Below are 21,237 nucleotides of genomic sequence, written 5' to 3' on the forward strand. Positions count from 1 at the left end.
AGAACGTTCTCGAGTTATTCTAAAAGCTATGAACTCGATAAGCATGCGCAAGTTACAAATTTACTAAATATTTCAACTCGTTTATTGTACGTAGTAACAAATTGCCGTGTATGTTTAAATTTCAATATGTCCACCATTACGGTGGAAAATATGTGCGGGAAAAATTGTTCCCCAGGGACGCGTACAGGTTAGAAACGGCGCGAAAATGGCACAACGTAGCATAACGTGAGTAAAGCAATTGAAAATTGTAATTAAATTATTGTTGAATTCGTCATATTAGATTCTGAACTATACACATGCTGTGACACCTTTTTCATTTCTTTTTGTTATTAATCGCAGGTCATTTTTCGCAAGGACTTCCGTAAAGAAAGATAGCGATGATACGAGTAATTCAAGGTATGTTATTTAATTCTTTGTTATTTCATCAGATTTTGCAATTATGTTCAGACTTGTGGTCTGCGCGCGAGTGATTGTATTCAACAACTATTGGCATTCGGTATTTGTACGTAAAGTGTCTCGAATAAACAATGCTTGGTGCTCGATTGTAAACAATATTTTTAATTGGACAATTGCTAACAGCAAAGTTATCGACGACGGAGAACCAGAAAGCTTCGGTAGTGCTAAACGAAAAAGAGAAGACGATGGGGACAATAATAATGAATCTTCCAGGTAAGTAAGTGGAATTGAATAGCAGTCTTAAACTACTATGAGTAATAATATGAGGTATGCTGTTTTAGTATTTTGAAAATTAAATGTCCATATATTTTTGATGTTATGCATTTCTTTATGATAACATTGTTGCAGTTCTCCACCTGCAAAGAAACCAGAAAAGAAATCCTCAAAGGAAAAGACAACACAAAAGACTCCTCCATCGGCAAAAAAGGCAAATGGTAAAATGGGTATACAAATGATTGTTCTAGTACTGTAATACATTGTAGATTTTTATTCTTGTAAAAATGTTTAAGGGAAAACACCTAAAATTGTGTTGTCGCCTGGATTAACTAAGCAAAATGAAAAAAGAAAGACAAAATCCCCGAATAGTGTTTCTAAGAAAAAGAAGAAGACTGACAAAATACAGGATGTTGTTGAGAAAGGGACATCAGAAAAAGAAGCAAACATTGAGGATGAAATAGAGGATGATCCAGGGGTGGAAGATACAAAGCAGTCAAACTCCCCTAAATCTGAATCATCAAAATTTTCTGATGAGTCCAATAATAAAATAAATTCAAAAAAAGTTAATAAGAAGGTTGTGAAAAAAAGATTACGGATAACAGCGCCTGTCAATGACTCCAGTGATGAAGATGGTCATTTACCAGTAAAAGTATGTTCATTCATTGTACAATTGTATAATATAATGGTAATTTAATATTTTAATACATCAATCAACAGATACCAGACAATCCAGAAAACTTAGATATTAGTGAAAAAAAAGATAGTCCTAAAAAATCAGTCATCAATGGGGAAAAAAATAGTTCAAGTAAAGAAAAAAAGGAATTTGACGAGAAAGTTCAGGACACTTCTGAATGTAGTCAAGAAACTATTGATAAAAAACAAGAAGACAATGAAGAAAAAGCTGTTAAAAAAATAAATAATTTTTTTGGTAAGCTCTTCATCTCCATATTTTTGTAAAATAAAACTCTATCAATGAAATTTATGTTTTCTAGCACCAAAACAAAAGGAAACTACAAAAGATAACAAAGCAGATAAGAAGAACCCTGGAAGTCATTCATACAATCCAAGTACTTCCAAGTATCATCCGATAAATGACGCATTTTGGAAACAGGGTGAAAAGTATGTTTTGTATCTTTTTTATACAATCTGTCTACTGTACCGATATATTATTTCGTGATTTCTGTATAGAGTACCATATATCGCGCTGACGCGTACATTGGAGCTAATCGAAGAAACCAGCGCTCGATTGAAAATAATAGAAATTTTATCCAATTACCTTCGCTCAGTCATAGTTTTAAGTCCAAATGATTTACTCCCAAGCATATATTTATGTTTAAATCAGTTAGCACCCGCTTACGAAGGTAAGTATTTGTCAAAATTTATTCGTCCAAACTAGATATGCATACGAGATGTTGTTGCAGGAATTGAGTTGGGTGTGGCGGACACGAACCTTATGAAAGCTATAGCACAATGTACTGGCAGAACATTAGCTCAAATAAAAGCCGACGTACAACAAGTTGGAGATTTGGGCATTGTGGCTGAAGGAAGTCGTTCCAATCAAAGAACGATGTTTCAACCACCACCGCTAACAGTATCAACCGTATACACTAAATTAAAGGAGATAGCGCAAATGACTGGTTCCGCGGTATAACATTAATGTCAATATAAATAAGTATATCGTGATTACATAGATGGTACATGTGACATTTATTTACAGTCTTTAGCCAAGAAACTGGATAAAATTCAAACACTTTTCATAGCATGCCGTTTTACGGAAGCCAGATATTTAATTAGATCTTTAGCTGGTAAGCTTCGAATCGGTCTAGCGGAGCAATCTGTGTTACAAGTAAGTACACCCATGCTATGTTTGGTTACAATTACCTAACAAACGACACATTACAGGCTTTAGCTTTAGCGTGTACAATGACTCCACCAGAACAGGGCTCTTCGTCAGAAATGTTAGATGCAAGCAAAACAATGTCGAGTGACTCCTTTAAGCAGAAGTACGACGAAACTGCGCTTATTCTTAAAACAACGTATTGGTAAGGTATTTTTTTTGTATAGTTACCTAAATTAACTTTTTGACACATTCACAGTGAGACATTTCTTTTTTCTAGCCAGTGTCCAAATTACGATAAGATAATTCCCGTTTTGTTGAAAGAGGGGATCAAAGAGTTACCAAGCAAATGTAAAATTACACCTGGTATACCCATGAAACCTATGTTGGCACATCCCACTAAAGGTGTACAGGAAGTATTAACGCGTTTCGAAGGATTGAAGTTTACTTGCGAGTGGAAGTATGATGGAGAAAGAGCACAGGTTCATTTTTTTCGGTCATTACATTAAGTGTCATCGAAAATAAATCGTAGTGTAATAATATTTAAATATTTTGTAGATTCATTTTGCTGAAAATGGCGACATTAGTATTTATAGTAGGAATCAGGAGAACAATACTAGCAAATATCCCGATATTATAAGGCGAGTTAAAAATACAAGAGGGGAAAATGTTCAAAGTTGTATCCTCGACTGCGAAGCGGTTGCTTGGGATAATGAGAAAAAACAAATACTTCCGTTTCAAATACTCAGTACGAGAAAGCGCAAGGTAGTACGACTTTTACAAAAAGTTCGTAGTGTCAAATTAATTCGGTCGTTTGAAATACCATTTTTAATTACAGGATGCAAATGAAGCAGATATAAAGGTCCAAGTGTGTGTATTTATGTTTGATTTACTATATTTAAATGGCGAATCGTTAGTACAAGAGCCGTTCATAAAACGTCGCGAGCTATTGAAAGAAAACTTTAAAGAAGCGGAAGGAGAATGGAAATTTGCAACTAGTTTAGATACTTCGATCATGGAGGAGGTGCAAGATTTCTTAGATGAATCAGTTAAAGGTTAGGTTGTTTGTTTTTGCCGGTTTAGATGTAAACAAGTTCTAGAAAAGTCATAGTAATGGTTAAACAGGTAATTGCGAGGGTCTTATGGTGAAAACGTTAGAACGAGATGCAACGTACGAAATTGCTAAGCGATCGCGAAATTGGTTAAAGCTGAAGAAAGATTACTTGGATGGTGTGGGTGATACATTAGACCTAGTTGTTATAGGAGGATACATAGGGAAAGGAAAACGAACAGGTACTTACGGAGGATTTCTCTTGGCTTGTTATGATCAAGAAAACGAAGAATATCAGAGCATCTGTAAGGTGAATATCGCAAACTTTATAATAAATTCAATGTTCTTTGAAATATGATATTGGTGTTAATATCATGTTATTTTTTATTTTATTTTTTAATTAGATTGGTACTGGATTCAGCGAAGAGGATCTTCAAAAACATACTGAATTCTTTAAAGAACATATAATACCGCAAACCAAGTCATACTATCGTTATGACACATCCCACGAACCTGATCACTGGTTCGAACCTGTCCAAGTTTGGGAGGTTAAATGTGCGGACTTGTCCCTGTCACCTGTTCATAGAGCAGCTAGTGGTATTATCGACCCTGAAAAGGGTATATCTTTGCGATTCCCACGATTCATTCGTATTCGCGACGATAAAACTAATGAAGAGGCCACGTCTGCGCAACAAGTAGCGTCTATGTACAGCAGTCAAGAGCAGATAAAAAATCAAACCACAGGAGCAAAAAATACGACAGAGGAAGACTTTTATTAGACGTAACTCTAAATAGAACATATTTTTTTACACATAAAATATAAAAGACATCTGATGATATGTTCACAGTGAAATGTTAGAATTTGATAAGTCTTATAAATGTATGTACGTATTAATATTAAATTTTTGTATGAATGAATGTTCACCTTCTAAGAAATTTGTATTAAAGAATGATATTACTTTACTTTGTATTAAAGAATGATGTATACTTTATTGTCTGTTTATTGTTCTTACTAGACTATTAGTCCTTAGTGTAAGTGACGCTCATACTTCACATTGATAATTGCGTGTAATTGGCTATTGCGTTTGAACGTAGCGGATTTTAATTACGTTTTCTTTTATCACGTAGTTTATTTTTCCGTTAGTTGCAATTATAGAAACTAAGTTTACTACAAGCTTGAGCGTTTCCACACCGATGGCGCCACTATCGAAAGGGTCGATAATTGTTGCTATATTAAATAACTATTCATAAAAATGATAAATTTAACATATTGACTAATATATTGTACTGTTATAAAGCAAGAAATCGTATTAATTGTGTATTTATGACAAAAATAAACATTACTGTTTGAAACATATTTGTGGCGCCATCTTATAGATATAATGGGAACTATTTTCACTACAAACTTGGGCGTTTTGCCACCGATGGCGCCACCGGTACTCGGTAAAAAAAAAATATTAAAAAACATGATAAATTGGCATATTCGCACACCCGCTAATTATTGTATTACTTCATACACTGGTTATTTAATTTTATTTCAAGTTAATTGTAATGAAAAAGGACGGGGTGGTACAATTTTCAATTCTGTATACTACGATTAAAAAATATTTGTCTATTGCGTTTGTCGTGGACTGTTTTATTTGCAGCTTAATCGTACAGTATTCAAATGATGTCAGAGGCGTTTAATAATTCCGATTCCTTATCTTCTTCCATGGGATTCAATTTACTGGCAGAACCAGGAGAATTTAATTTCGTCTGTTCGGGTGTTAATCGAATCGTTGTGCCATGTCGGCTGTAGTCTTCGATTTCTCCGATCGGTCTTTCAATCTCTTCCTCCATGTCCCTTCCACATTTGTTCTATATTTTAATGTAACAAACTTCGATCAACGAACGCTGTTTTGTCGCAATTAATTCAAATCGACGCTTACTTTACCTGGATCACCTTGACGAACTCTTCCCGAAATTCTGTACTACAGGAAAAATATATAACAACGTATACGGCATAATTACAAAGCTCTGCGGCAGCTGCGTACGCTCGAAATAAATGGTAACCAACATCCCTGGTCTCGCAATTGTGATACAATAATGGAACAAGGATCGATGGTATCATCGTCACCATAAAGCACACAGCCATAACCGACATCAGCGTAGCTAGGTGCTGTTCTTCTCTGGAAAATGATTTAAGCGCGATAAGAAGAGTGATTACCCAAGTACATGCAACGGCTATTCGCGTACAACAGGGTTGAGCGTTATTCGGGTAATTATTTCGTCACCTATTATTCGGAGAAAACTTTCCCTCGTTATTCGCACATTTCAAGGGCACCGAGTCTTTCTTTCACGAAACACTATATTTTCGTTTCGGTAACCCAAGAGTCGTAGAAGAGCAAAATATACTTTACACGTATACAGAGTCTGTGATTCGGCTAAGGAGGGTGCTCGAAATTTACACCTTCGGTTTATCAACTGAATCTTTGACCCTGACAAATCTTTAACACGTTGAACGCCGCGTCACCCACATACGGGCGACGGAGCTTTTCGCTAAGGAACTTCAACAAATGATTTCAAGGGCTGAGCGTCGATGAAAACCGATCTGGATAGAATTCGTAAATTTCACTATTTCGACGAAAATACAAAAATGAGTAATACGACAAACGTTAGATTCTACAGTTTCTAATTGTCTCGAGAGGAAATTTTAGTTCTGTAAACATTTCCACGTGAATACACGGCAGTCAACGTATCAATACGAATTCCTTAACTTAGCTATAATTCCAAGATTAAATACAAGTTGGAAACCAAGTAAAATACAAAGAAAAAAAAAAAGTAGAGTAACGCGTAAATGGATCGAACAAGCGACGGTTTAAAATTTCACACCACTCGAGCACTTCCCGAGGGCAACTCGCTATATTTACTTCCGAGGAGTGTACGCTACCTGTACCCTCTGTTGCAACGGGTGAGCAAAGACGCCTCGGGAACGTTCGCTGTACGATATTTCTCCGAGACCAATTGAAATTCCTTTTTCTTTGCGTTCAAGTGGAGAAACCTTCTGACAACGACTGTGTTCAACAGCAGAAGGATCATCGTCGGACAGAGGCGCGTCACGATCTCCATGATCCAGATGTAACCGTGCCAGAGCCCGTTTCCCGTAACAGAAGTATTCTCGCGCAACACGAAGAGAACACCTGTGCTACCTTGCTGCTCGTGTACCATTCTCATTCCAGTCAGCGGGGCGGTTACCTGCGCAACGATCGTAATCGGAATTACCAACGACGATTAATTAAATATTACAATAAAATAAATAAGACGTTAATTCGATTAAATTGCGTACCGCGAAACCGAGAATGAACGAGCACAGAATGGAAGAGCGAACGTTTTTGCGCGCGTTCCTGCCGCGGATACGAGCTGGGAAAAAGATGAAGATGTATCGATCCACGATTAAGCAGGCCATTATCAAAACGCTCGCAGTGGAGAAGGTATTAACAGCGACTAGTTCCAAATGGGCGTGATAGAATACAGATGGATAGTTGTTCTTCATCCCGTGGCCCAGTCTGACAACTGAAACGAGACACTTTTCGTTAACGACGAACCGTTTCAACAAATTTCAACTTTTTCTAGGCTCTGCGATATCATTCGCGCGTTCTAAATCAACCCTTCGCACTCGAGGCCTTCTTTTCTGGTATCCTTTAGCAACTCGAGATGTTTCTTAGCATTCTATCGGCACGAATCCTAAGCTATCGAGATTTTAGAACAAGATCACCTTTACCTCACCGACGATCATTTTATTGATACGTCGAGCTCCGTAGAAATTCAATCTAAAGAAACATTAGGTATTGTAGATTTGCTGCGTGAAACCTAATGGTGACTAAGTTAATTACAATTTTACATAGTTTTTTTTTTTGGAAATTGATCGATGTACGAATACTTTCTAAACCTACTGTGCGTGTTTAGGACGACGAATGCTACAAGGATCACCTAGTGGATATTACAGAACAAAATTCGTGTCGGACAGTGTAGCTTGCGTGGAACCCCAGCGGAAGGTAGCTACTTCCCAGGATTACGTATCTAATTCAAGACGAGTAACTGTTTAATTAATTCGATTCGAATTATTCGTATCTGTTCGTAAATGTATGTTCCAGGACGTACGTATCGGTATCCAAGACACCAGGACCCCGATGTGAGCCAGTGCGAGTCCTCTGAGATACAAATACGCTATTCCACGGAACGCTGGCGTCGACAGCACCGCGAGCACCAAGATGTTGCCGAATATACCGCTGGCGACGACTGTCGGGACCACTATTCTGTAAATAATTCTCAGCGAAGGCGTAGCCACCTGGAGAACGTTTTCGTTCCCGTCGACGACGCCGTTCCACGTAGAGTTTCCGTTCACGCAGGACAAAAGCGTTCTGAGAACAATGTTTAATCCGCTACAGTTTACGCGAAACGAGTTTATTACGCTGGCCGGATCGAATCTTCCCAACGCGAGTATTAAAAATATTTCCTGGGACAAAGAATGATGTACCATGGACAAACAAGCGACACGTTTACACTGCTTTATTTTTTTATCTTTATCTGCATAACTTGTACGTCTTTTTTATTTATAAATTACAAACAGTTTCTATACCCGTAAACGAGCCCGGGTCGAAAACATCCTCCGTTTAGCCGATGAATAAAACATGTAGCTTGTTTGGCCGCGTCGTTTTTACTTAAAATTCCAGGAACTTTATGCGTCCAGTCGTTTCTCTCTCTCTCTCTCTCTCTCTCTCTCTCTCTCTCTCTCTCTCTCTCTCTCTCTCTCATTTTTATTTTTAAACAAAGAAAAACGTACCCTTTCAGAATTCCCGTCAACATAGCGAATACCGAAACTATGCGTTACAGAAAATTGCAACGCGTTTTAAAAACCACCGTCCAAGATGCACCACGTTCGAAGACTTCGCCGTTGTCATTAAATATCTTTATCACGCGCGTTCTATCGCGATCATTTGTAGTCACTTGCGCTGAAAGCGTCGCGTCAAGGCGTACAACAAGTTCTGCGAGATCCAACACCCCCCGATGAACTCACCACCGAGTTACCTCGCGTAAAAGCCGATATGGCGCATGCTCTGCAGACGGTTCACTTATTGTTACACCCCGAAGTATTTACTTGGACATTATAATTATATTCCGGTGTCCTTCGTTCGCCTAACGCGGTTAAAGATTCGATAAAACCGCGTCCCGTGGGAAACTAATATCGCGAACTGGATCCATGTCCGACGAAACGTTCGCTCTTCCATCGAGATCCACCGCGGGATCGACGACGCGAAACGATCGAGATGAACGTTTGAAAGATCGTCGCGTATCGATAAAACGACCACGTATGCCAAAGAACGATTCAAAGTGGTTGCTTCGTGGATCTATTTAACGTGGATCTATTTTTATGGATCCAAGAACCATAATTTTAGTAAAACTTCACTTGCTTGTTCTTTGATTAAGGGGGGAGTCTGGTCCAGCTAACGTATTTTTCTAATGCGTATAATTTCCAGGTGTAATTAATTTTTGTTATCGAAACTTTTTTTTACGTATAAAGGGACATTCAAAGAAGAAAATTTGACGGTGTAGATTTAATTTGAATGCATACATATGTGGATATAGTAGTCGCAAGGAAAGGATTCGGTCAAAACGGTGGGATATGTGGAGCCCTGGGAGTACATACGATAGGTGAAATCAGAAAATTTGTTTCTATAGTAGATACGTAAGATGCGTATGAACCTCAGTTTGCGAAAAAAAAAATTGTGAATTGCAAAAATTGCGGCAAAAAACATGAAAATGAACGATACATGTAGACCGTTATTTTGCAATAACTTTATGCTACAATAATAATTCATTAAGAGTCGAGGTTCGTGAGCGTATAAACTTAATTACCTTCAATTTAAGCGTTGAATCAAGTGAATCGAATAAAAATTGACTATCTCGAAGCAATTACCTTAAATCGATTTTTAAACCTCTGCTTTCTCCGTGCTATTTTCTGAAAAGGACAGCCGACTAATACGATGGACTATAGATTGCCAAATATCAAGAATCGAGTGGGGTCGACCGGTATAAATTCAACGTGAAATCGCTGGTCGCCTCTTAATTTTGAAACAAATCGTGCCGACCGATTCTAATGAACGGGACGAGTCGGTGACATCATGAAACCGAGAGTGATAGGACACATATTCTGGTGACGAACGAGTTCTGGTATCCGTGATACACGAGATCAAGGATTCGTTTCTAATTATCTTTATCTCTGTTCAGGATAGTGCAATTCGTCGACGTCTGCATAGGTGCGCCGAGGATCTTGGCCACGGTTGGTTCCTGTCCTTGTCGATCTGTCTCCGAATGCCTTGATAAATCCGAGCTCCGTTACAACGACAGCCAGGTGTCGATATTGCCTTGTGAAAACGAAGATTTCGTGAGATGTTGCCCCACGTTTCCAACAGCAATCGAATTTGCAGAGACGAGTGAGAATGTGCAAGATCAGAGGAACAAACTCGAGGACGAAGCAGATTTCAATGAAATATTGAGCGCATCCGATTCGATGCAGGTTGAAGAAACTCTCGAGGGATCCTCGACGAGTAAATTGGAACCTGATGAATCATCCACAGATGTACCCACACTAAGCTCGAACCCTCGATCTTACGAAGATCACAGTGAGCTGAGTGTGAATGCTACGAAAAAGGAAGACGTTAATAGTGCTCTTACTATTGGAAACTACAAAGGTGTGTCGGAATATATAGAAAATTCTACGAGTTTTGCGTACGAAAATCCGAAGCTGCCATTGCAGCAACACGTTGCACGACAGCAGCAACCTCAGAAGACAGCATCGACCTCAGAATCGGGACCATCGTATGTTAGAATATCTAACATGACTCCAACTCTTCGTTATCGCCCTCAAGTACAAAGTGCGAGACGCGAAGAATCCACGACAATGAGAAATGATCGATTCGTAAGACCGGAAGTGGGTCGGTTTGCAGAAGACATCCAAGAGCCATCGTACATGAGTCTGATCAGTCAAGTAACGAGGTTCCACAGTCATAGGACGTCTCCGAGGAAACCAGTTCCGTTCGAAGGTGTATACTGGAGGCAGCAAAACAAGAAAATTATGGCGAAAGACTTCGACGATACATACTCGTAGACACGGCCTTGTATACACGGATTTACGAATCGAAGTGATGCAAAGATAACGGGAAAAGATGCCCTCGTGTGACGTCACAAGATAATATTTTTACAACATTCAAACCTATTTCATTTTGTAACCAATAATTATAAATAAATAACTTTGCTCTTGACATCTGTGTATTGTTTTTACTATCTTTGAAACTAAAACAAGTTATAAGAAAATAATATAATTTATATTTAATATATCAAAATTACTATTTCCAAAATACGTTACGATGAGCATTATTTAAAATTATTAGAGTTGAAGTTAACAATTAATAAAGCAAAATATGTACACTAAAGTCTGTATACTAAAGACTCAACGACAAAGTTCCGTCGTTACTTTGCCCTCATGTGACGTCACATAGATTTTATCTTTGCTTCAAAGCATTTGTCTGAAGCCGTGTCTATAAGTTTACATATGTATGTTGTTGAAGGTGGAAGATATCAAGCCATTGGTTCCTGGGAGAGCGATCTCGAGCAGAGGTCGGCATCCTAAGGCGAGCTACAAGTTTCCATCGGCGACCAAAAGCGCGTCTGAAAAAATAAACGATCTTACCGAGCGGAAAACATCATTAGCGCCAGCTCTCACGCTCGATAAGGTATCTATTCGAGCGACCAACGAAAATGCAAGCTCGGTGAGCAAGCTCAATGCGTCACAGCGTGACGACGCGTCGGCGTCGTTCAGAAAATCGTACCCGGAAGATATCGGGGATGTTAAACACGTCGCTCGAAGTCATGCTTCAGACTTCGACGGGATAACCAAAGAGTCCGACAATTCTTCGAATTCTTCATCCGTGAACAACGCCTGGTCAACGGAGCCAGCTCAAGGCGATTCAAAAGGCCACCCAGAATCTTGGCCGCGAGAGATCTACGAAACGAGAACTGGTTAAATAAATTGCTGAATTCGAGGGAGCGAGCGAGAAGTTTTGCTTGATAAATCAAACGACACCTGAAGGAATCAGATGTCTGTCGTTATCGACAGAGACGATTCTAGTCTGAGGAGCTCGAGATAGTAATACTATTATAATAGTATATATTATACTATATGTTACTATCTGTAGATAGACTGAAAAGTAATGTCGTTTCTTTTACACTAAATTCAAATAAATTTTTGATAAATTTCTATTTTTAAGCAATTATGTAATCGCTCTCGTTATCAACAGCCACCTAGTGTGCAAATGTTCAATGACCGATCAAAATCAACGAGGTGTTGAGTGATAAACAAGGATTTAAAATTGCACAAACGACATTACTTTCCAGTCTACCTAATAAAATACAATGTATATATATATATATATATATAATAAATATTTTATACATAAATTAAATATAAATGCTGAAATCGAAGAGATCGCATCTTCTTGAAATGATGTATGTGTAACCACGTACACAAATTCGCTCTTAGCACTATGTATATGATGCAGAAATTCGCTTCCATTTTATCCTTCACCTTTAGATACGATATACCATTAATATTCGCCGTGTAGACGGGAAAAAAAATAAACACCTCGACGAAAAAGTATTTACATTCTATTAATAGTTTGAATAAAAGACGGCGAATTACTGGCCCCATGGCAAAGTTGAGCAATGTTGTTGGTAGTTTTAGAAATGTTGATAAATGAGTTACAATCTGAGACAGTGTGCTTGCGATAATGTACTGTTATTATATAATTCTCGTTATGAAAGACCTCGAATTGTTAGTTTTAGAATCCTTTCTCTCACTTTCGTTAGCGATAGTATTTTAAGTTGGCATGTTGGCAGTACTGGGCAATCAGTACCATCGATATATCGACAGAATTCAAAAATTAACGAACCAAGCTCGATCGAGCCGGATCGAACAGAGAACCTGTTGCCTTGATATTAAATATCATTTACAATATTAATAAAATGGCTGAGTTTAAAACACCGACGACAAACAGGTACAGAAGCAGAGTCCAGGATAACGCGGAACTGCAAACGCCTATTAAAATACCGGCGTCACCATTTCTCGAACAGATAGGTTACGGATGTGGTAAAGAGACGCAGATATTTCAATTTGTTAACGATCTACGTTAATATTATTTTAATACGCGAATTTGTTTCTAGGTGTTTCTGTGTTTAGTTTGGAACGATCACCGAAGGTTGGTTTTGCTCGATCGCCATGGGCAATAAAGAAAAGGAATTACAAAATTCAGGAACACGAAAAGTACAATGAACGCATTCGACTCGAAGCAGAAATACTTCGTAAACTAAATCATCCGAACATTATCGGTTTTCGTGGACTCACCGAAGTTGCGAACGGTGAACCATGCTTAGCAATGGAGAAATTGGACACTTCTTTAGGTATACGAAAATAATGCACAGGGAAACAAAACTTCTTGTCGTCTTTATCTTTCAAATTATTGACAGAAAGAATATAATTTTTCTAGGTGACATGATCGAACAGAGACTTGATGCTGGCGAAGACTCGTTTCCTGCCAAAGACATTTTAAAAATTGCTAACGAAATTGTAAAAGGATTGGAATATTTACATCATACCGCTCATATTTTACATGGCGATGTAAAAAGCCATAATGTGTTGCTTTCCAAAGATTACAAAACTGTTAAACTTTGTGATTTTGGAGTGTCTGTTCCGCTTAAGGAATCTTTAGAAATTGACACGTCAAAAGGAAATTTTACGTATGTAGGGACTGAGTGTTGGAGTGCACCTGAAATAATAAATGGTTGGTTCCTTTTTTGGATTCATACATACCAATAGCTGTAACAGGCAATAATTATAAATTGTATTTTCTAGAGGATGGTCCAGTTACAAATAAGGCAGATATTTGGGCGTACGGTCTTGTGATTTGGGAAATGATTGCTTTGTCTACACCGCATCTAGGAGATCTAGAAAGTGAGCATTCTTCATTTGATGAATCAATGACAGACTTAGAAACAACAAAGGATGATGAACACAGTCTCAATATGGATGATAGCATTGTATTCCTTAAGGAAATGATCAGTTCTAAGTATGGTAAGTATTACATATCTAAAGATACCTTTAAAAATCAATATATCAAATAAAATACATTAATAATTACAGGTACTCGTCCTCCATTACCAGCCATTAACCTAGGGAAAGAATATGAAAAAGTACTCGAGTTATATTTTGCATGCACTACTTCAGATCACAATCTTAGGCCAAGTGCTAAAGGTATTTGTAAATATTTCGAAAATTATATCTGTAAAAAGTCTAAATGATCCTATTCTATTTTACATTTTTTTTACAAAAAAGATTAAGGATACTGTATGTCATTGTTAATAAAATAAATTTTTCACTTTTATAAAAATTTCTATTTCGTTTTTCATAAAAATATAATTACCGTTAAAAGGTGACTATCATTACCAGTAAAAGAACAATAATTATTATACCAATTATAATAACACACTTATATTTTCTCTGGAAAAATAGGTTTGTATTAGTAGAGTTACCAAAGGCGAAGATTCTATTACCGATCTTTATTATAAATACCTTTCTGTATTTGTCACTTTTTTCTTTTGCTTTTTTAAGATCATTGCGACCGCCATCAATATTACTCGCAGTTCTTTTAGCAAAATATTCTACACTTTTTATTTGTTCTCCCTGTTAAAAAAAACAGATAGTTCAAATGTTTGTATATTTAACACTTACTTATCATAGTTTAATAGTTGCTTATGCTTACTTGTATATCGATATAAATTGCAATTTCAATAAGCATGTGCAAAATTTCCCTTATAGATTTTTCGAGCTTTATTAATTCATTGTGTCTAGTTTCTGTATCCGCTAACCGTTGTCTTGCATTTCTACTTTCTTCTAAATACTGTTTATGAAAAATTTTACATTTGCATTTCACAAACAAAACAATAATTTAGAGATATACATATATAATCTGGACACTTACATTTTGAGTAAATACCGAAACATCTTCAAAATCAATTAGCTCTTCTAAATCAAGTTGTTTTTCGTTTGGAATATACGTGACTAAAAAAAGCGACTAAAGAGATAAGTACGCTTATCTAAAAATGATTTTAAATTTTTCGTGAAAACGTACCTATTTTTTTTTTCCTTTCTAAATCTGAATGGCATTTGTCATAATATTTCAACATAGAACTGCTATAGTCTTCTATAAGGTCGGAAAACGATTTTAGCATGGTCTCGTATTGTAAGGCTTTGATTCGAATATGTATTGGCCTATCTGTTTCATTGAATAGGTTTGAATCATCAACGATAGCAACTTCCTTTTCCATTTCTACAAAGATGTATATAAATATTTAAATAATTTTAATTTAAAAAAAAAATTCATATAATACCAAGTTTATTTTTCTCTTAATGTTGAATTGTCAATAATCTTTTTAATTTCATGTGACCTGATTAATTTTTATAAATGGTTTTGCCCGCGTAAAATATAAGCAATGTTCAAAGTATTTCTTGTACTTAATACGATCGTATTATGCAAATAATTTTGATTAATTTGTAAGGGTATTTATTACTATGTATGATATATAAATTATTCATATAGTTTGCGACAACATATACAAAAATGTACAATGTCTGAAAATAAGTGCAAAGTTTACGTTGCACTTTACAACGTAGCTAATTGGTCGGACAGTTTCCCGCTTTCGAATGGACGCCACAGTCCCTTGTCGAACGTTTCATATTTTGAGCGAGATGTTCTTCTGTAAACGTTCAATAAAGTTTTCTGATGGTGCACACCACAATGGAATTACAAATTTCTTATCGATACGCACTCAGAAAATGATAACCTGAGGCTGTAACTCTTTTTATCGCATGATAAGTTAAGGTTATGTTTACATTTGCAAGATATTTGAAGAAATGTGATTATAATTGTAGTTTTGTTTTAAAATGATTTAAACCAAATACAGTTGTTACCATGGAGTCCTTGAAAATATTTGACGATTTTAAATTCAGTGATTTAAGTGAAGATTGGATTCAATCCGTTTGGGATACAGAATTTATGATCTACAAGGAACCACCTGATGAGTACCTCATGTTTTTGGAGAGCGAAGACATGAGACTGCTTTTACATGAATCATATATTGCTGTAAAAACCTGGCTGGCAGAAGACACAAACCAAAATAACTCTGAACATTGCTCCGATATATCTTGGAGTACATTGATAATTTTGGATGTAAAGGTGCGTGCTCTATTAACTATATTGGGTTACGTAATAAAGAGCGGTCAGGAGAAAGATGCTGAAAGAGACTCAAGGCAATCATGTCTATATGCAACTAATTTATATTTCATACTCTTGGCTGTTCCTGGTAGCAGCGCATTTAATGTATTTCATCCAAACTTGTATCAAAGAGCTATTGAAACACTGAAAGTAAACTCTGAGCTACTACAACCACAGATCAAAAAAAGGAACAAAACAATGAATTTAGATGACTTTACTATTAAGGATGAGTCGGTACACGACATTACCCTTTCACCCAATGAAAGAGAAGCTTTGATCAAAAATTTAGATATAACCATTTGTAGTCTTACCATCATGATAAAATCATTTTGGTTTAAGGATTATGTGCAATCATTGGATGTTACTATTAATGGATTGCTTGAAGTCACAAAAGTAGAAACTGATTGTGTAGATTTTCAGTACAGTAATAGGCAAAGAGGTTCTATAGAAGTTTCATTGATAAAAAATGCTTATTTAGCTTTGCAAGAATTATGTGATAGTAAGCATGGAGCTATTAAAGTTACTATAACAATCATAGCAAAGTATGTTTTACCTCGTCTATTATGCAGTCATATGGACACACAAATAAAATCTATTGTAATTTTACGTGAATCTACTATAAATTTTTTGAAAATTTTATTGGAAGTACACGAGAAAGAAGCTAAAATAGCTATTATAACACTAATACAGAATTTGATGCTGCATTGTCCAGATAGACTTGAAGCCCGTCAAAAGCAAGCTAGTATATTGATAAAAGTCTTTGGAATTTGTAAACAAAACATTTTACTAGAAGGCTTTAAAAATGTAATACTATTATCACATCATAGTAAAATACCTCTCAGAATATTTGCTCAAGAAATAATTGGAAAATTATTGATTGAAAACTTTTTAATGGATTGTAGCATGATAGACAGTCTAAAGTTTCAAGCAAAAAAAGTATTTCTTGCAATTGTATTAAGTAGATGTATGGACTGTTCAAATATGGTGAGAGGAAAAGCCATGGCAATAATTGCAGAGTTCACAGAATTTAATAATGAAGTAGACAAATTAATATTTCAAACTATGTTCAAAGATTCTGATCCAAATAAAACATTTCCATCATTTGATGATATCAAGGATGCCCTGTGCAAAGATATTGACTTATTACCTGGTTCAAATGTTTTAATAAGTATGCTAACAGAACGAATAGAGGATGAAAGAGCAATGATACGACGAAGTACCTTGCACATTTTGAAAAATTTGATTTTAATGTTTCCACCTCTAATGAATGAAATGATACCTGTAATTAGTCGTCGATGTAGAGATACAACATTAACCGTACGCCGATTTGCTGTGCAAGTTTTATCTCAAATTTTGCAACAGTTCCCGGATAATTCTCTACTTTTGGATGAGTGGGTACAAACTGTTGTTCCACAAATATTTGATATAGAAATCAAAGTACAAGAAAAGGTACTGGAATATTTACAAGAGTTACTGCTAAACAGAATAGTAGATTTTTCTATGTGTAGTGACACTGCAGGAAGTACTTTGCCATGGAAAATTCTGAATACATTAACTAACATGAAAATGCGAAGGCATTTATCGAAAGCTTGTAACCTATGGGTTAAAACTGGTATTATTACTAATTCTGTAGTAAAAAATATACAGTCTCATATCGGAACGAAAAATAACATAGGAGCTTGGATCTTTTTAGCTGCTCTGGCAGAAAATATGAAATTGCCAAACATGAATAAATATATATCGAATTACAGAGAAATTTTGGAAGAGAATGACTTTTATACAAGCTTAGTTCTGCAAGTTTTAAGATATTCGTGGAAGTCCTTGGATAATGAAGTTTTGGAGTGTCTTCATGTATATATTTATAAATGTATACAGGAATTTAAAATCAACTTTGGTTTGATTAGTGTTTCCTTGGACATTATACACAATATAATACAGCATTTAAATCCTAATAAGGATAGTAATTCACTGGAGTCAAATATGCTAAATCTGATCAAGATTTCCGAGAAAGAAATTACTAAAGGTTTTAAAAATGAAAGCCTGGCTATAGAAGCAGCACCTAACTATCTGAAAGCTATATTCACGTTAGGCCATACTACACTTTTGTGTACTTGTAAAATTTCACCATTAATATTACGCATTTTACAAGGGATGCTTCTAGAATGGAATGTCTTGCCAGAAGCAATAAAGGAAATACAAGAGTTACGAGCATCGGCAGTTATTATTCTTGGTCAGCAAGCTGTAAGAGATCGCGAAGTTGCGATAGAAGTAGTTCCGATATTTGGTAGATTAATGAGACAGGAAACCAATCTGAATTCAGCTGTCGAAATTGCTGTGAAGATAAACGCTGCAAAGGCTTTAGCCGATATTTGTATTAGATTCACTGCAATAGTTGAACCCTATTTGTCAGATATGTGTGTTAGTATGAAGGATTCGAGTCCACAAGTACGAGAAGTTATTATGGTGATATTTATTCAGCTGCTTCTCGAAGATTATGTAAAAGTTAAGGGCCCATTTTTTTTTCACATGTTGACAATGTTATCAGATTCGGACAACGTGATACGTGAATTAACCATTTTCTTAATAGAAGAAAGACTTTTAACAAAGAACAAAACATTGATATCACAACAGTTTTTACAAAGTATGTATCATTACAACAATTATGAATCTCAGCACAAAATTTGTCATCACAAAATGCGTGAGAAGGAAAGAAAAGCATTAACACTTCCTGGGAAAAAAAATGAAGATAAACGACGAACAATTTATGACTTTATGTTAGATCACTTGGATCCTCCAGGAAAGATAAAGTTACTTGTAAAAATAACTAGTCAAATATTCGGTGGAATTTGTCTTGATTTGGTTGATGTTAGGAAAGAGGAGGGAGCATGTGTTTTAAAGGATGCATTATATGTAATTAGTAATGATCGTTTGCAACCGTCATCATTTCACAAACATGGCGACGATGATCAACAAGAATCTGAAGAACCTACAGTTCAAGCAGTTACACCAGCTACTAATGCAATAACTATTATTGTTGAAGGAATGAAGAAACATGGTTTAGAAGTTTTATTGCCTATATTAATAAAACTGATAAAGAAGTTATCAGTTCTAAGATCTCCATTGGAAAATGATGTAAAAAAACTTTTGGTTAAAACATATTCAAAGTATAGCAAAGATCAATTGATTAATATACTAAATGAATACCCTGAATTGGAAAAAGAAGTGGAACAGTTCAAGAAGTATGTAAAAATACTGTTTAATATATTATCAATTACTTATTAATTATATATTTCAGGCAAGTGGGAGATATTAGTTTTGAGAATGAGGACTCTAGTGAAGAAGGAAGTTTGCCGTGTGAAACAAATAATCAGAGTAAATCTACCCGGAATTCAGAGTCAAGAATGTCTGAGTTACATCCTACAATTCAGCTAGAACGTATTTCAATTTCTCGTATTTCAAAAAGTACATCGTTAAATCCTAACCTACCACTTTCACCAACTAGTTCTATAGATAGTTGGCATCCTATATCTTCGACGCCAATTTTACAACCACCTTCACCTTCGCAACCTGGTCCAAGCACAAGTACAACGTTGTCTAATTGCTCTGATTTTAATGCTAACACTGACTATATTTTAAAAAGTAGAAGACCTTCCATTTTATTTCAATATACAAGGAAATCAAACAGTTCTAAACATAAAACGCTAGAATTTATGGCCCAAGTTCAAGATGACAGTGAGTCTGATTAGGATAGGTAAGAGAAAATATTTTTATTTCTTTATTTTTATTTATGGTGCAATTTATAGAAATACAAAGGAAAATTTACGTACCTCCTAATTTGCGGTGAAGTCGAGACAACGTTTGTGAAATTGTAGATGCGCGGGTTTCCAATTCCTTCTTTTTATCTGAAACGTGAAAATTATTTTCAAATAATAGGCAAAACATTTGATACTTTGCTCTTACCCTTATTTATCTGCACTAAAGGATCTTTGTGTAAATCTTTCGCAATATAAATATTCTCGGCAATAAGTTGAATTAACCCACGAACTTCTTCAACCTGTATTAACATTATTTATATGTCTACTGCCAATTTTAAAGTCTGTGATATTTAAACGGTGACTTAACTGTGTGCATATGTATAGGAATACATACTTCATCAAATACTTGCTGCAGTTTTTTATTTCGAGATATGTTGATGTGTATATCTTGTATTAATCCCTTGCCGAACTTATTGTTATTCATTTGAGCCTAAAGAGAAGTAGAAATAAATATTACACATTGAAAATAGTATTCAAGGAATGTAAAAAGTATATTAGCTTTTCGAAATGAAGCTACTTGTGGTTCAACGTTTGCTATGGTAGTTCCTATAGATTATAATATTAACGTGAATGGCATTTCCACATGTAATTTTATTCAATTTAACATTTCATTATAAGCAATAATTTTCATCCTTGATTTTCGCGAGTAATGAAATACTAACGGCGTGTAACTCCGCTATTCGATCGCGAACCATCGTGAATATCGCTTGAGGATCAATGTGTAACTGATAATTCCGTAAATTCAATACACGAAGTATGCGTCCAGTTATCTATCTTATCAGTACAACAAAGATATTTGATAAAATTCGTCGTGATGTTAGCATTTTAACTGATAATTGACTCTATTTAGTCTGCGAATATTAGTTCAACTTTTGTGCTTATCCTCTGGACTGAACTATCTAACGCACTTCTCAACTAAAGTGTATTACCTTAACTGGAAGATGTTTTGCATCTGAAATGAAATAGGAAACAGGCACTTAGCAGATGGGGCACAAGGACGACTTTAACACGAGTTATGCACCTTTGCTTCGTTTTTTTAGCCTTTCTTTCTGTCATTGCGGTAATAACTTTTTTTCGATACACATAATCGGTTTCCTTTTTTTTTTTTTTCATAGGCGATAGAAATGTTAGACCTGTGTACGTAGATCTTTATATAAGTTCTTTCTGTATGAAACTATTAATATTTAAATGCGGTGCTTATTTATGTAAATAAATTCAACGTAACGGATTCATCCATTAGTTATTAACATTGTTGTTAGACTTAAAGAGAAAAAATTTATTAAAATAATATTTAATGTATAGTAAATAAGCTATTTTGTATAGAATGAAGAAAATGCTTTTAATTAACACATTATACTTGATTGTAATTTTTATATTAAAGTGTACAGCTGAAATTCGGATACAGTTCTACCAATATTTGACCTATTCTGTGATATCATGCAAAGCGAGAACGTTCGATATTTATGTATAAAACATGAAATTAATGTATATTTCATA

At 35.6% G+C, this 21,237-nt stretch overlaps 6 protein-coding genes and 1 long non-coding RNA gene across 10 annotated transcripts; 4 read left to right on the top strand and 3 right to left on the bottom strand.

The window, feature by feature from the left end:
* The first annotated feature begins 50 nt into the window (after positions 1-50).
* Positions 51-4,523, top strand: LOC128891763 (DNA ligase 1). 2 transcript variants are annotated; one of them, XM_054151536.1, is made up of 16 exons: positions 51-225; positions 340-396; positions 580-669; positions 805-890; positions 966-1,321; positions 1,390-1,600; positions 1,665-1,791; positions 1,861-2,033; positions 2,094-2,317; positions 2,390-2,518; positions 2,575-2,714; positions 2,790-2,991; positions 3,068-3,274; positions 3,348-3,564; positions 3,635-3,870; positions 3,965-4,523. In XM_054151536.1, exons 1-16 carry the CDS (start codon positions 206-208, stop codon positions 4,337-4,339), a joined length of 2,850 nt encoding a protein of 949 aa, XP_054007511.1. In that variant the 5' UTR covers positions 51-205; the 3' UTR covers positions 4,340-4,523. The 2 variants fall into 2 exon arrangements, with proteins under 2 accessions (XP_054007511.1, XP_054007510.1); XM_054151535.1 differs by lacking the exons at positions 51-225; positions 340-396 and having other exon boundaries at positions 403-669.
* Positions 4,524-5,146: 623 nt separating this feature from the next.
* On the bottom strand, positions 5,147-8,899 carry LOC128892357 (probable G-protein coupled receptor B0563.6). Of its 2 annotated transcripts, XM_054152729.1 has the most exons (6): positions 8,383-8,899; positions 7,701-7,960; positions 6,886-7,112; positions 6,490-6,794; positions 5,494-5,728; positions 5,149-5,417 (listed from the first exon to the last, which is right to left on the bottom strand). In XM_054152729.1, the coding sequence occupies exons 1-6, from the start codon at positions 8,403-8,405 to the stop codon at positions 5,223-5,225; spliced, it is 1,245 nt and encodes a 414-aa protein (XP_054008704.1). In that variant the 5' UTR covers positions 8,406-8,899; the 3' UTR covers positions 5,149-5,222. The 2 variants fall into 2 exon arrangements, with proteins under 2 accessions (XP_054008703.1, XP_054008704.1); XM_054152728.1 differs by lacking the exon at positions 8,383-8,899 and having other exon boundaries at positions 5,147-5,417; positions 7,701-8,332.
* A 719-nt stretch (positions 8,900-9,618) lies between these two features.
* On the top strand, positions 9,619-11,143 carry LOC128892359 (uncharacterized). The gene is made up of 2 exons (XM_054152731.1): positions 9,619-9,753; positions 9,828-11,143. The coding sequence occupies exons 1-2, from the start codon at positions 9,722-9,724 to the stop codon at positions 10,705-10,707; spliced, it is 912 nt and encodes a 303-aa protein (XP_054008706.1). The 5' UTR covers positions 9,619-9,721; the 3' UTR covers positions 10,708-11,143.
* Positions 10,120-12,018, bottom strand: LOC128892364 (uncharacterized). Its single transcript, XR_008461073.1, has 4 exons — positions 11,429-12,018; positions 11,150-11,267; positions 10,333-10,649; positions 10,120-10,240 (listed from the first exon to the last, which is right to left on the bottom strand). It is a non-coding gene; the product is annotated as an uncharacterized LOC128892364 (long non-coding RNA).
* Positions 12,019-12,126: 108 nt separating this feature from the next.
* On the top strand, positions 12,127-14,041 carry LOC128892358 (lymphokine-activated killer T-cell-originated protein kinase). The gene is made up of 5 exons (XM_054152730.1): positions 12,127-12,744; positions 12,819-13,055; positions 13,142-13,435; positions 13,507-13,725; positions 13,795-14,041. Exons 1-5 carry the CDS (start codon positions 12,621-12,623, stop codon positions 13,950-13,952), a joined length of 1,032 nt encoding a protein of 343 aa, XP_054008705.1. The 5' UTR covers positions 12,127-12,620; the 3' UTR covers positions 13,953-14,041.
* LOC128892362 (syntaxin-1A homolog) lies at positions 13,977-21,183 on the bottom strand. Of its 2 annotated transcripts, none has more exons than XM_054152734.1 (9): positions 20,670-21,183; positions 20,075-20,170; positions 19,886-19,979; positions 19,753-19,827; positions 14,783-14,980; positions 14,633-14,712; positions 14,414-14,551; positions 14,224-14,334; positions 13,977-14,151 (listed from the first exon to the last, which is right to left on the bottom strand). In XM_054152734.1, the coding sequence occupies exons 2-9, from the start codon at positions 20,162-20,164 to the stop codon at positions 14,077-14,079; spliced, it is 861 nt and encodes a 286-aa protein (XP_054008709.1). In that variant the 5' UTR covers positions 20,165-20,170; positions 20,670-21,183; the 3' UTR covers positions 13,977-14,076. The 2 variants fall into 2 exon arrangements, with proteins under 2 accessions (XP_054008709.1, XP_054008708.1); XM_054152733.1 differs by having other exon boundaries at positions 20,403-21,183.
* On the top strand, positions 15,622-21,140 carry LOC128892356 (condensin-2 complex subunit D3-like). Its single transcript, XM_054152727.1, has 2 exons — positions 15,622-19,164; positions 19,221-21,140. The coding sequence occupies exons 1-2, from the start codon at positions 15,623-15,625 to the stop codon at positions 19,669-19,671; spliced, it is 3,993 nt and encodes a 1,330-aa protein (XP_054008702.1). The 5' UTR covers position 15,622; the 3' UTR covers positions 19,672-21,140.
* Positions 21,184-21,237: the final 54 nt, after the last annotated feature.

This window comes from Hylaeus anthracinus, unplaced genomic scaffold (assembly GCF_026225885.1).
Source record: "Hylaeus anthracinus isolate JK02 unplaced genomic scaffold, UHH_iyHylAnth1.0_haploid 12002, whole genome shotgun sequence".
Lineage (NCBI taxonomy): Eukaryota > Metazoa > Arthropoda > Insecta > Hymenoptera > Colletidae > Hylaeus > Hylaeus anthracinus.

Excerpts from the sequence above, each read along its gene's own strand:
- LOC128891763 (XM_054151535.1), top strand. The coding sequence starts at position 440 with ATGTTCAGACTTGTGGTCTGCGCGCGAGTGATTGTATTCAACAACTAT. Across the intron at positions 891-965 it reads ATCGGCAAAAAAGGCAAATG|GGAAAACACCTAAAATTGTG; the intron begins GTAAAATGGGTA and ends AAAATGTTTAAG. Across the intron at positions 2,318-2,389 it reads CGCAAATGACTGGTTCCGCG|TCTTTAGCCAAGAAACTGGA; the intron begins GTATAACATTAA and ends ATTTATTTACAG.
- LOC128892357 (XM_054152728.1), bottom strand. The coding sequence starts at position 8,079 with ATGGTACATCATTCTTTGTCCCAGGAAATATTTTTAATACTCGCGTTG. Across the intron at positions 7,113-7,700 it reads GGTGTCTTGGATACCGATAC|TTGTCAGACTGGGCCACGGG; the intron begins GTACGTCCTGGA and ends GTCTCGTTTCAG. Across the intron at positions 6,795-6,885 it reads CGTTCATTCTCGGTTTCGCG|GTAACCGCCCCGCTGACTGG; the intron begins GTACGCAATTTA and ends ATCGTTGCGCAG.
- LOC128892359 (XM_054152731.1), top strand. The coding sequence starts at position 9,722 with ATGAAACCGAGAGTGATAGGACACATATTCTG. Across the intron at positions 9,754-9,827 it reads GTGATAGGACACATATTCTG|GATAGTGCAATTCGTCGACG; the intron begins GTGACGAACGAG and ends ATCTCTGTTCAG.
- LOC128892358 (XM_054152730.1), top strand. The coding sequence starts at position 12,621 with ATGGCTGAGTTTAAAACACCGACGACAAACAGGTACAGAAGCAGAGTC. Across the intron at positions 13,056-13,141 it reads GAAATTGGACACTTCTTTAG|GTGACATGATCGAACAGAGA; the intron begins GTATACGAAAAT and ends TAATTTTTCTAG. Across the intron at positions 13,726-13,794 it reads AATGATCAGTTCTAAGTATG|GTACTCGTCCTCCATTACCA; the intron begins GTAAGTATTACA and ends TAATAATTACAG.
- LOC128892356 (XM_054152727.1), top strand. The coding sequence starts at position 15,623 with ATGGAGTCCTTGAAAATATTTGACGATTTTAAATTCAGTGATTTAAGT. Across the intron at positions 19,165-19,220 it reads GAAGTGGAACAGTTCAAGAA|GCAAGTGGGAGATATTAGTT; the intron begins GTATGTAAAAAT and ends TATATATTTCAG.
- LOC128892362 (XM_054152733.1), bottom strand. The coding sequence starts at position 20,435 with ATGGTTCGCGATCGAATAGCGGAGTTACACGCC. Across the intron at positions 14,981-19,752 it reads ACTTCACCGCAAATTAGGAG|AAATGGAAAAGGAAGTTGCT; the intron begins GTACGTAAATTT and ends ACATCTTTGTAG. Across the intron at positions 14,713-14,782 it reads AGAAAGGAAAAAAAAAATAG|TCACGTATATTCCAAACGAA; the intron begins GTACGTTTTCAC and ends CGCTTTTTTTAG.